General features: G+C 51.1%; 1 protein-coding gene across 3 annotated transcripts in view; it reads right to left on the bottom strand.

The window, feature by feature from the left end:
• Positions 1–12674, bottom strand: part of GRK3 (G protein-coupled receptor kinase 3) — an 80234-nt gene that overhangs the window by 4672 nt on the left and 62888 nt on the right. For all 3 annotated transcript variants that reach the window (XM_059676996.1, XM_059676997.1, XM_059676998.1), the window contains 6 exons: positions 12489–12596; positions 6747–6813; positions 6194–6294; positions 5533–5599; positions 4412–4507; positions 2386–2548 (listed from right to left, as the gene is read on the bottom strand). In XM_059676996.1, the coding sequence (XP_059532979.1) occupies positions 2386–2548; positions 4412–4507; positions 5533–5599; positions 6194–6294; positions 6747–6813; positions 12489–12596 (602 nt within the window). The remainder of the gene's footprint in view (positions 1–2385; positions 2549–4411; positions 4508–5532; positions 5600–6193; positions 6295–6746; positions 6814–12488; positions 12597–12674) is intronic.

The raw sequence follows: 12674 nt of genomic DNA, 5'->3' as shown, positions 1-12674 counted from the left end.
AATTAAACCTATATAAAAATTATATAGGTTTCACGTGTAGAACTGTACAATACGTCACCTGTATACTTCATTGTGTTTACCGCCCAAAGTCAGATTTCCGTCCATCACCATGTGCTTGTCCCCCCCTTTGCCCTCCACCACCTCCCCGCACCCCCTTTTACTCTGGTAACCACCACACTGGTGTCTGTGTCTCTGCGCTTTTGCTGGTTTGTCTTGTTTGGTCATTTGTTGCAGAAATCATTATTTCAGTCTTTAAACACATGGGAACTGGGAATTGAAAAAATAGAGGTTTCTTTAGCTCTTTCCCTGCTGACAATAATAATTGCTTCTCAACTTCCTGATAAATTCACAGTGGCCACTTATTGCTCTGAGAGGGCAAAAGTTTGTTCTGAAACGACCTTTTCATCTGTAATAATAAAAGCGTAAAATGCTAATGAGACCAGACATCCTCCGAACGTAGCCCCTGGGATGGATCCAGGCAGCTGGCCCTCAGCTGGGAGGGACGGATCCAGGCAGCCACCACAGCTGCGAAGGCCTGCTCTTGCACGAATTTCGTGCATCGGGCCTCTAGTTGTATATAACGACAACGGAAGAACAGAGGGTAAATGAATGCAAGCCCCAAGCACCTTTGCCTCTATGTGGCACTGGGCCGCTCCTTTTCTCCTACTTCTTGTTTTCTATATAATAACCAAGCAGGGATTTCCGTGGCTGACTAAGCCAAAGTAACACAAGGGTCAAAACTGTTTATTCCTTGGCTTGAGGTTATATTTCTCTCTCAGATGCATGGCTATGTAGAGAGATCAAGCTCATTCATTCACCCTGAGTCCTGATGACCTTTTACAGAAAAGTGTTGTCTCTTAAAACAAAAACAGGTTCATTTTCAGTGGCTTGCTTTGCCTTCATGAGAAGCTGGGGTGATTGCGCTAAAATCATTCATTCCCTCTCTCATTCGTTCATTCAACAAGATTAAGTGAGCAGCCAAGTGCCGAGCATGTTCTAGGCATCGAGGACTCAGAGGTGAGCAACAGACAAGACCCCTCGCCTTCAGGGAGCTCACAGTCTAGAGCAGCGGTTCTCAACCTGTGGGTCGCGACCCCTTTGGCGGTCGAACGACCCTTTCACGGGGGTCGCCTAAGACCATCCTGCATATCAGATATTGACATGACGATTCATCACAGTAGCAACATGACAGTGATGAAGTAGCCACGAAAAGAACTTTATGGTTGGGTCACAACATGAGGAACTGTCTTTAAAGGGCCAGAAGGTTGAGAACCACTGCTCTAGAGGGAGGTCGGACGATAAACATGTAAGCAACACCCATGGTGGGGGCCAAAGAGGGTTGAAACCAGGGAGTGAGCTTCCCGGAGGTGTCCTTTTCATGAGAAAGTGCCTGCATTTCTAGAGTATATCTACGGTTGAAACCTTGTGCTTTTAGTTGAAATCTAAGCCTAGACCAGTGGTCGGCAAACTGCAGCTCGCGAGCCACATGCGGCTCTTTGGGCCCTTGAGTGTGGCTCTTCCACAGAATACCACGTGCGGGCGCGCACGTACAGTGTGATTGAAACTTCGTGGCCCCTGCGCAGAAGTCGGTTTTCGGCCTGGGCGAGTCTATTTTGAAGAAGTGCTGTTGATACTTGGCTCTGTTGACGAATGAGTTCGCCGACCACTGGCCTCGAGTGTTTTGTTCTGAGGTCTTCAACCAAGACCTAGATATGCCCAAATTAATTCTTTATACATGAAGATGGATTCATTAACTTGTTAGAAGAGTTCGAATTCCAGCTCTAATGAAAAGGAAACACTTCAGCAAGGTCATTGGGATATATATTTTTTTTTTCCTGGGTCTAATTTGTCAAGACATCATGGCCCTCCTTGGAGCAAATGACCACTGATAGAACGTCATCAGTTCGACGTAAAATCTGCTACGGCAAATGCAGCCCAGAGGGATCTCAATGGACCTTTTCTCTCCAGAGCACCTTAGGAACGAAGCCCTCTCCCCAGAGAAGGGAGGGGCGCTCGGGGGACTTTTAATACGTTATTATTGATTTCAGAGAGGGAGGGAGAGGGGGAGAGGGACAGAAACACCAATGATGAGAGGGAATCATCGACTGCCTGCCTCCTGCAGGCCCCACCCTGGGGATCGAGCCTGCAACCCGGGCATGTGCCTTGACCAGGGGTTGAACTGAGACCTCCTGGCTCCGAGGTCGATGCTCAACCACTGAAGCACGCCGGCCGGGCCCACAATACATTTAAATATCCCAAAGCCACAAAATCTTAACACAATTGAAAGAGCAACCATACTGAGTGCATGAAGAATGACGGATCACTGTGCTACTCTATGTTACACGTTCTGCTTTGAAAACCGTTGAGAGACGCGAGCTACTTTACCTTCTTCGTGTCCCAGCTGCTTGTTCTTAGCCCTCTTCCTGGCCTCGATCTTATCCGTGTCCGAGTTCACTGTTTCGTAGATGGTCTCCACCACCTCCTGCTGCCAGCGCTCGGAGATGACCAGCGGGAAGTTCTTGTAGAGCTCTTGGTCACAGTCCAGAAGCTGCGTGTGGCGAGAAAGCGAGACGTCTGTGAGCGACCGTGCTTACCGAGGCGAGAGGTGCACGGCGGTGCGCAGGAACCGGGCGGCACGATGGCGCGCAATCACTTAGAACAGGTTCTCCGCGGCGACAAATCCCTGCTGAGGCCCGCCCAGCCGCCGGGACCCACAGAGGCTGCCACTGGTGAGCACTTCACTCTCCCTCCCGGGTCAGGTGGCTTCGCCCCAAATGTCCTTCACAGTCACTGCAGTTTTGCTGATGAAACCAGCACACAGAGGCCTGTATCGGGAGTATGACAAGGTTTTGACAACAAACTAAAATTCCCATTGTGGTGGGGATATACGATTTACGTGGAAAATAGACTCCGATCGTTTTTAGAAGCAATGAAAAGGGAGAAGCCAGAAGAGTCTGCTAGCCGCCTCCACTGACTCTGAAAATTGAGGAAAACAAAATGTGGGCGGGGCCAAACCTATCATTCACTCCATGAACCTCCCAGAGAATCCAAGCGTAACAGGCTCCATCCCGTGCAGAAGCGAAAGCTCAGGACACAGGGAGGGTTTGGGCGGCTTGGCCTTTAAGAGGAGCCGTGATAAACACGACACTCATGGTGTGTTTCTTTTCCAGACCGTTACTCCGGCTTCCTCATCCTTCTCCCTGAGTGAGGCCGCACCCCGGAACCGCGTGAGGAGAACGGCTTTAGGCCTCGGAGCTGCAGGCTTGTGATAGAAACGGGAGTGGGCCTGCCGAGAGGCAACCGGTGGCCTGCAAAAGCAGGCGTCCCTATACGAACCGGACCTGCTCACCCCTCTGCCTGAGAGATGAGTACAGCTGGCCTCTGACCTCTGACCTCAGGTGACCATTCGACTCCACGGTGGTGTGAAAGTGACAGGCATTCAAGAAAAACCGTACGTCTGCTCCCCTGGCTGCGCCCCTGCCCAGCCGCCGTCACGCTTCCTCCAGCCCCTTCCCCACCCCGTCTTTGCCCACATCCCATGGGATCCATTCTGTGTCTCTGGTCACAGCCCCTGCTGGGCCCGGGCATTGCACGTGGCAGTCTTTTATGTACACCTTGCAGGCGTGTGTGTGTTAACAGTGCCCTGGCCTTTAGGAGGCGGAGCTACCAGGTAGGAAAAATGGGGGGGTGGGGGTGGGGGGCTAGATAAGAAGGGTATAAAAGCAGGCAGCTGAGAGGAGGCCGGGAGCATCCAGGAGGGAGGGGCGGTCCTGGGATGACAGTGGGGTTGGGGGGAGCCTGACGTGCAGTGACTCTGCACCCCAAAGAGGGTGATTTTCTCTCATGGCTCACCATCCGTAATGATATCCTGTCTATGGGAAAATAGTGATAGGAGCCAAAGTTTGAAAAATGCAGAGGATTATATTTAAACAACAGTGATTACTTCACTTTTGACTGACAAATGCAACACGATGCACACGGTTTGCGCCTTTCACCCCGACAGAGAGATCTGAGGCTTAGGAGAATCGGGTCGAATGCTGACTGTAACTCGACTCTAATTCAATACGACTGTCTCTGGGGCACGAGAAGTAGGTTTGCCTTCACACGGTCGTTTTTCCTGCTTCCTACACACTGGAATTTTATTTCAATCACCAATCTACCCTGGTCAGTAAAAATCTGACCATTTTGCAGTTTACCAAACAGAGTGATTATCCCCAAAAAAAGCTTTCAGTTTCTCACTCGTTTCAGTCTGAGACTTCCACATTCTGCAAATGTGCAGATGGGCCTTTGTAAGTTACATCCCACGGGCGGGCCAACACTGAGACAACCACAGCGTCTGATTTCCGATTAGAAACTCCCCCCCCCCCCCCGCACCCTCCGACAACATTGAGGGCCAACAGCACGTGAGCACCTTGATGCCTCTGGTGTCCTCTTCGTCAAAGGAGCCGATGTCGAAGGCGTCGGCCGCGTTCACTTCTCCCCGGGGAGGGATCAGGGGTGGAGGGTACTGGAGGACCCAAAGGGGGAAGGGTCAGAAGCCAGCCACCCCGATGGCCTGCCCCAGCCACCATCCCACAGAGAGGACTCGGTGTCGAGCTCACACAGAGCACGTCACAGGCTTCACCGAGGAGCTTCTGCCCCTAATGGCCCCAAAGGAAGACCTCAGATCTTCGACATATTTAAGGGGGGAAAAACCCAACAACACTCATGTCCGAGTAAGTCTTAAATAATTATTACATGGAATGGGGGCTCAGGACTGCACATCCTCCCAGCTCGGCTTTAAGCAAGCAGGTTTTCTCGGGGGGTTGGGGGCCACATTCCACTTGCTGGGTCCCTCAAGGCAGACAGAACACCCCACACCACACAGTCCTGAGGCCGATATTCATGTAACTGGAGCTGGAACCCTAATTCTACGCAGGCAGGGCTAACAGATCACTATTCCTCCACAGTGTGAGTTTATGCAAAAAAAAGAGTCCAAAGCTGGTAATCAACATTAAAAAACAAACAAACAAAACTTCCAACTTGGGGTGTTTTCCTGTATCAGTGAGAAAATAAAAATACCTTAAAATAAGATAGGGGAATGATGCTGATATGCAATCACGCGAATTCTTAAATTACGTGGTACGGGGCTAGAAAGTGTATGTCAATTTACGATGAATGTTTCCTGTACATTTTTATATGGAAAAAATATAAAAATAGAGTCAGTCATGCACTGAGGTAAAAAGTCAAGTGGGTGAGCTAAAGCAAAAAAGCCTCAATCCTGTGGGCATTTGAAGTCGCTACATGTCAGCTCCATGTCGCCACTTGTCAATTTGTGCAGGAGATATTCTGAAAACGTTTAAACTAGGGGAAGAAGAGGCAGCACAGCGACCAGCCCCCGAGGGGCGAGCCAGCCATCCAGCCACCCTTAGACGGAAGAGCAAGAAGGACTCTACGGACAGGAAGCTGGGGGCGGGGACGCTGGGGCCAGAGCCAGGAAGCAGAGACGGGGAGCACGCAGGGGTGCCCAGGGTGGGGTCCCACCGGGAGTACCTTTTGTAAGTAGACGTGATGCCAGTCGATGCCCCTGAAGAAGCTGTGTTCCTTCACTTCCTGAGACCTGTAGCGGAGAGGCCGTGACAGTGGTGAGCGCGCACTGAGAGATCCAAGCAATATTCTGCAAAAACTCTCTCCTGGTAGGAACACGGAGGAGCAACTAGTTCCCGTTCCTTAAGCAAGCAAGTACAAAACACTCTTCCAAAGCAACACAGGAAACACGGTGACGCTGAGAAATACCGCTCGCCATGCCCGGCCGGTGTGGCTTGGGGTGGTTGAGCGTCGGCTGATGAACCAGGAGGTCACGGTTCGATTCCTGGTCAGGGCACATGCCCGGGTGGTGGGCTCGACCCCCAGTGGGGGGCGCACAGGAGTCAGCGATCAATGTTTCACTCTCACATCTTTGTTTCTCTCTCTCCCTCTCCCTTTGTCTCTCTTTCTAAAAACTAACAACAACAAAAAACTTTTTAAAAAGTTGGCGACTCCTTCAGCTTTAATTACGGAACACATGAGATAATATACCTACTTCCCATGTGATCCCCCTGCCCCCGCCCCACTGGAATGGAAGTGGAAGACGTTCACGGACAAGGAAATGAAATACTGAAAAGGAGTGTTTTCTGCCCCGCGTGCCGGTCCCGGCAGGCGAGCAGCAGCCTACCCGCCTCCGTGGCAGCCCAGCCGCTTGCTGACTTCCCGCTGCAGCAAGCCCTCCAGCAGCGACCTCAGCTCGGGGGAGAAGGCGTCCGGAAGGTCCACGTTCTGGGGGGGGAAACGAGAGCACGATTTCAAAGGCGCGTTCATGGGAAAGGCGCCTCAGACGGAAAGAGCGTTTCCGGGCAACGGACAGTGTTCAAAATCACAGATTCACCACCAATTAGTATCTCCTCTAAAGAGACATCAAACGGGTATCAATCATCTTCAAAGTCAGTCAAAAGAGAATTCGAACGTCTCCTCCCTTCTTTGCATCTCATTTTCCCTCTTATTTGATTGCTTTGGTTTCGCTCTTGATTTTTCTATATCTTTTTTTTCTTACCGATTGTTAGCAAATCTTCATTCCTGCCCTACCATCTATTCCCATTATTATTTTTTTCTTTTTTGGGGTTCTTCCAGGGATTGTATCTTCGCTTCTTTATTTTTAAGAGAGCAAAATTCTACATCGGTTGCGCAGGAAACACGACACTGAACAGAAATAGAGTCGTTCGTCTCCTTACCACGGTGAGGGTCATCCGGTCTATTTCGTGCTTATCTTTGGTTTTGTGTTGTCTGAAAGGGCTGTGGCTGCAGGAAGAAAGGACACTCTGTTATAACGCGGTATCGGCCAACCTCGCGCCAGCCACTGGCTAACATTCGGTAAAGGACTGCGTTCTGTCGCTGTTTATTCAAAACCACGGAAATACCAGAGCCATCCACACCGGTCGTTTTCCGAGGAAAAACTGGTGATCGGACAGTGAGGCCCGGGAACAGCAAGGCTCATGTTTATCTGCTCTGCCTGAGCCTCTCATCAGTGAGGTCACGGCCCTAATAGGATACGCGTCAGCAAATATATTCCAACTGACGTTTTAAAATATATCAGCAAAAATTATGCCCCGGCCAGTGGGGCTCGGTTGGTTGGAGGTTGCCGGTTTGATTCCCAGCCAGGGCACATGCCCAGGTTGAGGGTTCGATCCCTGGTCAAGGTGCATATGAGAGGCAACCGATCAGTATTTCTCTTTCTAAAAATCAATAAAAACATTTTTAAAAAAAAACTGACTAACCAGTAGGCAGTCACGAAAATGAAAGTCATTTATACAAACCCTTGTCAGGCTAAGTGTTTGAGATAATTTTTTTTTTTTTTAAGAAAAATGGTTACTAGTCCCTCAAGGAACTATAGTCAAATCAAAACATGCCCAAGATGACACGCTTCCTCTCCAGAAGCCAGGCATCGTAAGCAATCAATCCCTCTGATGCTAACGGAGATAAACGAGAGCCCCGAGCTGCGCACTCCCTTTTTACTGCCGGAGACCCGGTCTTCCCAGTCGGACCACCTGGGCTCACGCTGGGACTGGCGGTACACCGGCTGTGCGCCAGTCATGTAAAACGTCAGCCTCCACTCCTTCATCGCTAAACGGGCATACTGCCACACACTTCACCGAAACGGTGCCGCGACAGCCACAACAAGGAACCACCACAACGTCCGCGCTAGCAGTGAAGACAGCGGCCGCGAGCGGCGGCATCTAATAGAGAAGCCGTTTGTGGAATCAGTGAAGTTGAGCCTTTCTTTACAAAATGAGCGTCGGCTTGATCAACTCCGTCAAACCAAGCATTCTTACTCTTCACCATGTTTTTAAAACTCCGGGGAAGCTGGCTTTTCGAGGCAATCTTCGCATTTGGAGAGACCAGCTAACGTGCAGATTAGAAAACCACTGCCTTATTGGCTTATTTCTTTGAAGATTAAAGAAGGGATACAAATGATTACGTTTTCCTACAGTAAGACGTGCCTGTAGAATTACTAATCCTAGAGATGTTTTTATAAGGCATCTGAGGTGAGATATGTAAAATATTCTCAAGTGAACGCCATGAGAGAGATTAGCGTGTCGAACACACAAATCAACGGGATTTACCAAAAACACTAAAATCCCACCCATTTTTGCACTTCCGCTCACTGGGACGGATTGGGCCATCCTGCCGAATTAGCGAAGCCATGCACTGAATCAGCTCGTAATGAGGTTATTACTTTTCAGAGCATTTATTATCTGAAATATTTTCATTCTCATTTTGTACAAGAGAGGGCACTCTCCCACCTTATTTTCTTTCTCATCGTGCAAGTGAAATACAAAGTTATTGCCATCTCTTGAAAGCACTAATTTGAAAAAATACATATTAACAAGGAGAATTAGTACCAAGCAAATTCAAGTATTTTTTTTACCCTAATTATTTCCAAGGACAAAAATGTAAAATTACTACATTTGAAAATCAAATAGGATATAACAGCAAACAGTACTGCTTTGATACTTAGGAGATAGTCTAATGTTAAAAAAAAACAAAACACTGGCATCATTCCTCTATGCAAAATACAGGGACATATGAGCACGCTCATGGTTCGAAAGGACGGGAACAAAGTGTATTATTAAATCTGACTAAAACCTTGGTCTTTCTGCTCCGCACAGCTCTTCCCGCCCAGTCTCTGAACATGTGCAGGGGACTGTGTGAGGATCTTGGGGTTCCTGCGGCCCCCCACCCCCTGGTGCAGCTCCTGGTGCAGCGCCAGAGAGCCACTCCGGCCTTGACCCCGCCCTTGACCCCAGGGTTTGCCTGCGCCTGCCGCTGGAAGGGAAGGGCTGCCCTGCCGTGCCCCCACAGAGACGCTCTGGGCTAAATTTAAAAAGCTTCTCATGAGACCAGAGAGAGGCCTGCAAGGGGACTGCAGCCAGAGCTGGCGAGCGCCAGAAACATTTCCGGCACACGGGCCCCCGCACCGCAAAGCCCACGTTATAAACAGAGATCGTCCATGTCCGGCTGGGGGGGACGTGGCCGGGGACGCGTGGCGGCTCCTCAGCTCTGTGCTGTGGGTCTTCCCAGCGCAAAGCCCGGCGCACATCTGCCTCCAGCGCGCCCGGTCCCGATTATTCTTTGTGAACAAAACTGAAGATTCCGTTTCTATTTTGGAGAAGGTTAACGAAAGGCCCCAACAGCAATGATCTCCGTGCGGAGCGAGGCGCGTGGTGCTCCCAGGTCCTGTGTGATCACAGCTGCTCCCCGGCGAGCCGCGTTCCCCCGGCGGCACAGGCGGTGCTCCCACCGCACCAGGGAACGTGATGGGAGCAGCTCACAGGGGCAGCGGCCAGACGCGGCTTTTGAATCACAGGCAGAGTGGGAGAGCCGCCTAGTCCCCTCCCCGCCAGTGAGAAAATGACTCAAAATATGATAAATGGCGGCTCCACCCCCAGACACACACACACCATCACCACAGCGAAACAATGGGTTCAAAAACATGACAAGTGATTAAAGCCTCTTACATCGAAAATTAATTTTAAAATGCCAAAAAGAGGGTGTTACACTCAGTTTGAACCTGAGCCAATAGCTGCCAACATGCTCGTAAACGTGCCTTGTTTTCTCCACGCGGAACCACCTCAACAACCTCAGGCAGAGCTCGACTCTCCCCAGACACCCCCCACCCCCCCGGGGCTCCCTCCCCGCGTCTGACACCTTCGGGGACAATCAATGGTGACAAGCGTAAGATCAGGCGACAGGGCGATTCTTTTCCCCTAGAGACACCTGAAACCCAGACTGAGGACCGTGACGGCAGTTCCACACCTGCCACGTGGACACAGCGCAGGCACAGATGCTCCTAAGCATCTGGCCGCGGCATCTCCAGGGGAAGCGGCGACCCGCGCCCGCCCTGAAGGCATGGCCTCCGAACGGCTCGTCACTGTGACTCAGGGATGCAAGCCCGTGCTCAGGCCTGCACAACGTTCTTACATCGGTTCCTTCCCTCCTGCCCAGGGGGTATTGTTCCAGGGAGGCAAGACAAAAGCAGAAGCAGGGGACACACTGGTCCATCAGGGAGTATTCAATCACAGAGAACAGAAGCTCAGCCAGCCCGGTGTGGCTCAGTGGTTGAGCCTCGACCTATGAACCAGGAGGTCAGGGTTCAACTACCAGTCAGAGCACCTGCCTGGGTTGCGGGCTCCATCCCCAGTGTGGGGCCTGCAGGAGGCAGCCGATCCGTGATTCTCTCCCATCCCCGGATGTGGCTTCCCTCCTGCCCCTCCCTCTCTTCCCCATCCTTCCTTTCCCCACAGCATCAAGCACAGTCTTGCATGCTGTAGGTGCTCAATAAATGCTCAGCAAATTTAATTTCAATCCATTCAATCCATACATACTCCCTACTCTTTGGTTTTAGTGCCACATCCTTTCCTGGGAACGGCTTTTGAACAGCAGGATGGCATTAGGCCATAAATCCCGGTGAGGAAGACCCATCGGGTCCGACCCATCCTACCCTGGAAGGACTCTTTCCACTTTGGGCTCAGTAGGTGGTCCCCGGACAGCGGCAGGGAGCTGGCTACCTGGGCGGCAGGACATGCCTTCCTGGGCAACCCATGCTGAAATGGGGGTTCCTATCCCAGCTCACAACGCCTCCCCTCTGGGTCTACGCAGTGTGACCTCCGCCCCGTCAGTAAGGCACCAGCTCCTTCAACCTTCCCTGTGAGCCATGACTTCTAGCTCTTTCTCTTCTCCTCACCCATCCCATCCCATCCCATCCCATCCCATCCCATCCCATCCCATCCCATCCCATCCTCATGACCAACCCCTGGGTGTGTCCTGTCGGCCAAGACTCCTCTCCTAGGAGCCACACCGAACGTGCCGTTTCACCAGAGCCTGACCAGGGACTTCACAGAGGGGTGACCCCCTCCCGATGCAGCACTGCGGACGTGAATTCTGGCCAAATAAGGCTGAATTCACGCTGTTAACCACAGATGGTAATGCTGGATCCTATAGAGTTATTAAACCAAACCCTCAGATCTCCTCAAAGGACTGCTGTGCCACATCGTCCCTAATGGACGCGCGTGGACATTATGATAAACGGACTAAGAATATGAAACAAAATAAAGACGCCCGCAGAGCCCTGAACGCAAGGCCTTGGCAGGTTCCCCTGGACCATTTTACGGCAGATTTTCGGATCTTGAACCGGTGCGTTCAGCACTTGAGCTGCTTTGCAGTTTTTCATCGTCTTGAACTTCCTGTCAGTGTGCATTCTGCATCTCTAACCTCCTCTCCAGCGGAGGCCCCGGCAAAGACCCTGGCAAGCGGCGTGTGCCCACCGGGCCCGCTGACTCCCAGGGGTGGAAGGAGGTCTCGGGTGGGAGCGGCTGTCCCTGGTTGGCCTGGCAGGAGCTCCCTAATTAGGTCAGCTAGTCTGATGACGGGAATTAAGCCCATCCAGGCTCCACAAACACAGTAATTCAATTCAGGACCGACAAGACCTGCCTCTCTAGGCAATAATGCAATTTCAGTGCCCAAGCGGATGGGGGAGCAGAGATCAGCTGGATCGGCGGAGTCCTGGGGGCTCCGGACCGAGTGGGGGGCCAGCCCCCTCCCAGATGTGCTGAAGAGAAGAAGATGAGTGGTGCTCAAGGAGGCTTTCCGACGGGAAAGTGAGAAAGTCAGCAAACAAACATCAATGGGCGAACCTGGATGAGGACATTTTCCTGTCGAGCGCTTTTTGCCTCTTTGTGAATGAAGAAAAAGCAACGCTAGATGCTGAGAACTTAAGCTCCCTATTAAAATTGGCTCAACGTTCTTCAGCTCCGTGGAAATGCTAACGACGTTTAATCATTCGAGATGAGGACACGTTTTGAGAGCGCTTCCACGGCGTCATCTGTCCCCTCGATTTCACCATGTTTGGTAGCTTAGGACTGAGGGTCCGTTACAGCCAAATGAATTAAAAACACAAGACTGCACAATCCCATCTTTGCGTTTTAAAGACAAATTACTTTCAGCAGGATTACAAATAAATGCACGTTTAAAACGGCTTCATCACGGGTCTTCATCCACGTGTGTAACCCTGAAAATGACCTAAGCCCACAAGACAATCATGGGTAATGCATTTGTAGGGGGGGAAAAAAATCCTACCTTTGTCAATTACCCACACTTTCAAATAACACTTATTCTCAAATAAGGGGTATCGATGGAAATATTTCAAAGCCGTCTGATTTTATTATTTTTTAAAAAACTTTCACAGCAGTCTTATTTCAGATTTAAGTATGCTGTAACTCCCACAGGATATGGAATTAAAAACACCACACTGTAAGCTTTCTTCTATAATCTTACGGGAACAGAGCAGTCGCTTCCACGAGGCAGAGCGAGCCACGGTCCTCGTTTAGATGAGCTTACAGATCACTGTGGGACCCGGAATGGCATCAAGTCTAACAGCCTTGACTGTGACCCCAGCCGGGAGGGGGCGCCTCACTCACCCTCTCAGAAGCTTGAAGAGCATGCAGCCCAGGGAGAACCAGTCGGCACTGCTGTCGTAGGCCGTCCCCTTCTGCAGCACCTCGGGGGCCATGTACCCGTGCGTGCCCCTGGGGAGGAGAAAGGGTGGCGCGTCAGCGGAACATGGGCACCTCATACGACATGAATGGCTCACCAAACGGCAGCAG

The sequence above is a fragment of the Myotis daubentonii genome, chromosome 19 (assembly GCF_963259705.1).
Source record: "Myotis daubentonii chromosome 19, mMyoDau2.1, whole genome shotgun sequence".
NCBI classification, from domain to species: domain Eukaryota; kingdom Metazoa; phylum Chordata; class Mammalia; order Chiroptera; family Vespertilionidae; genus Myotis; species Myotis daubentonii.
This window is presented reverse-complemented; position numbering and strand designations above follow the sequence as displayed.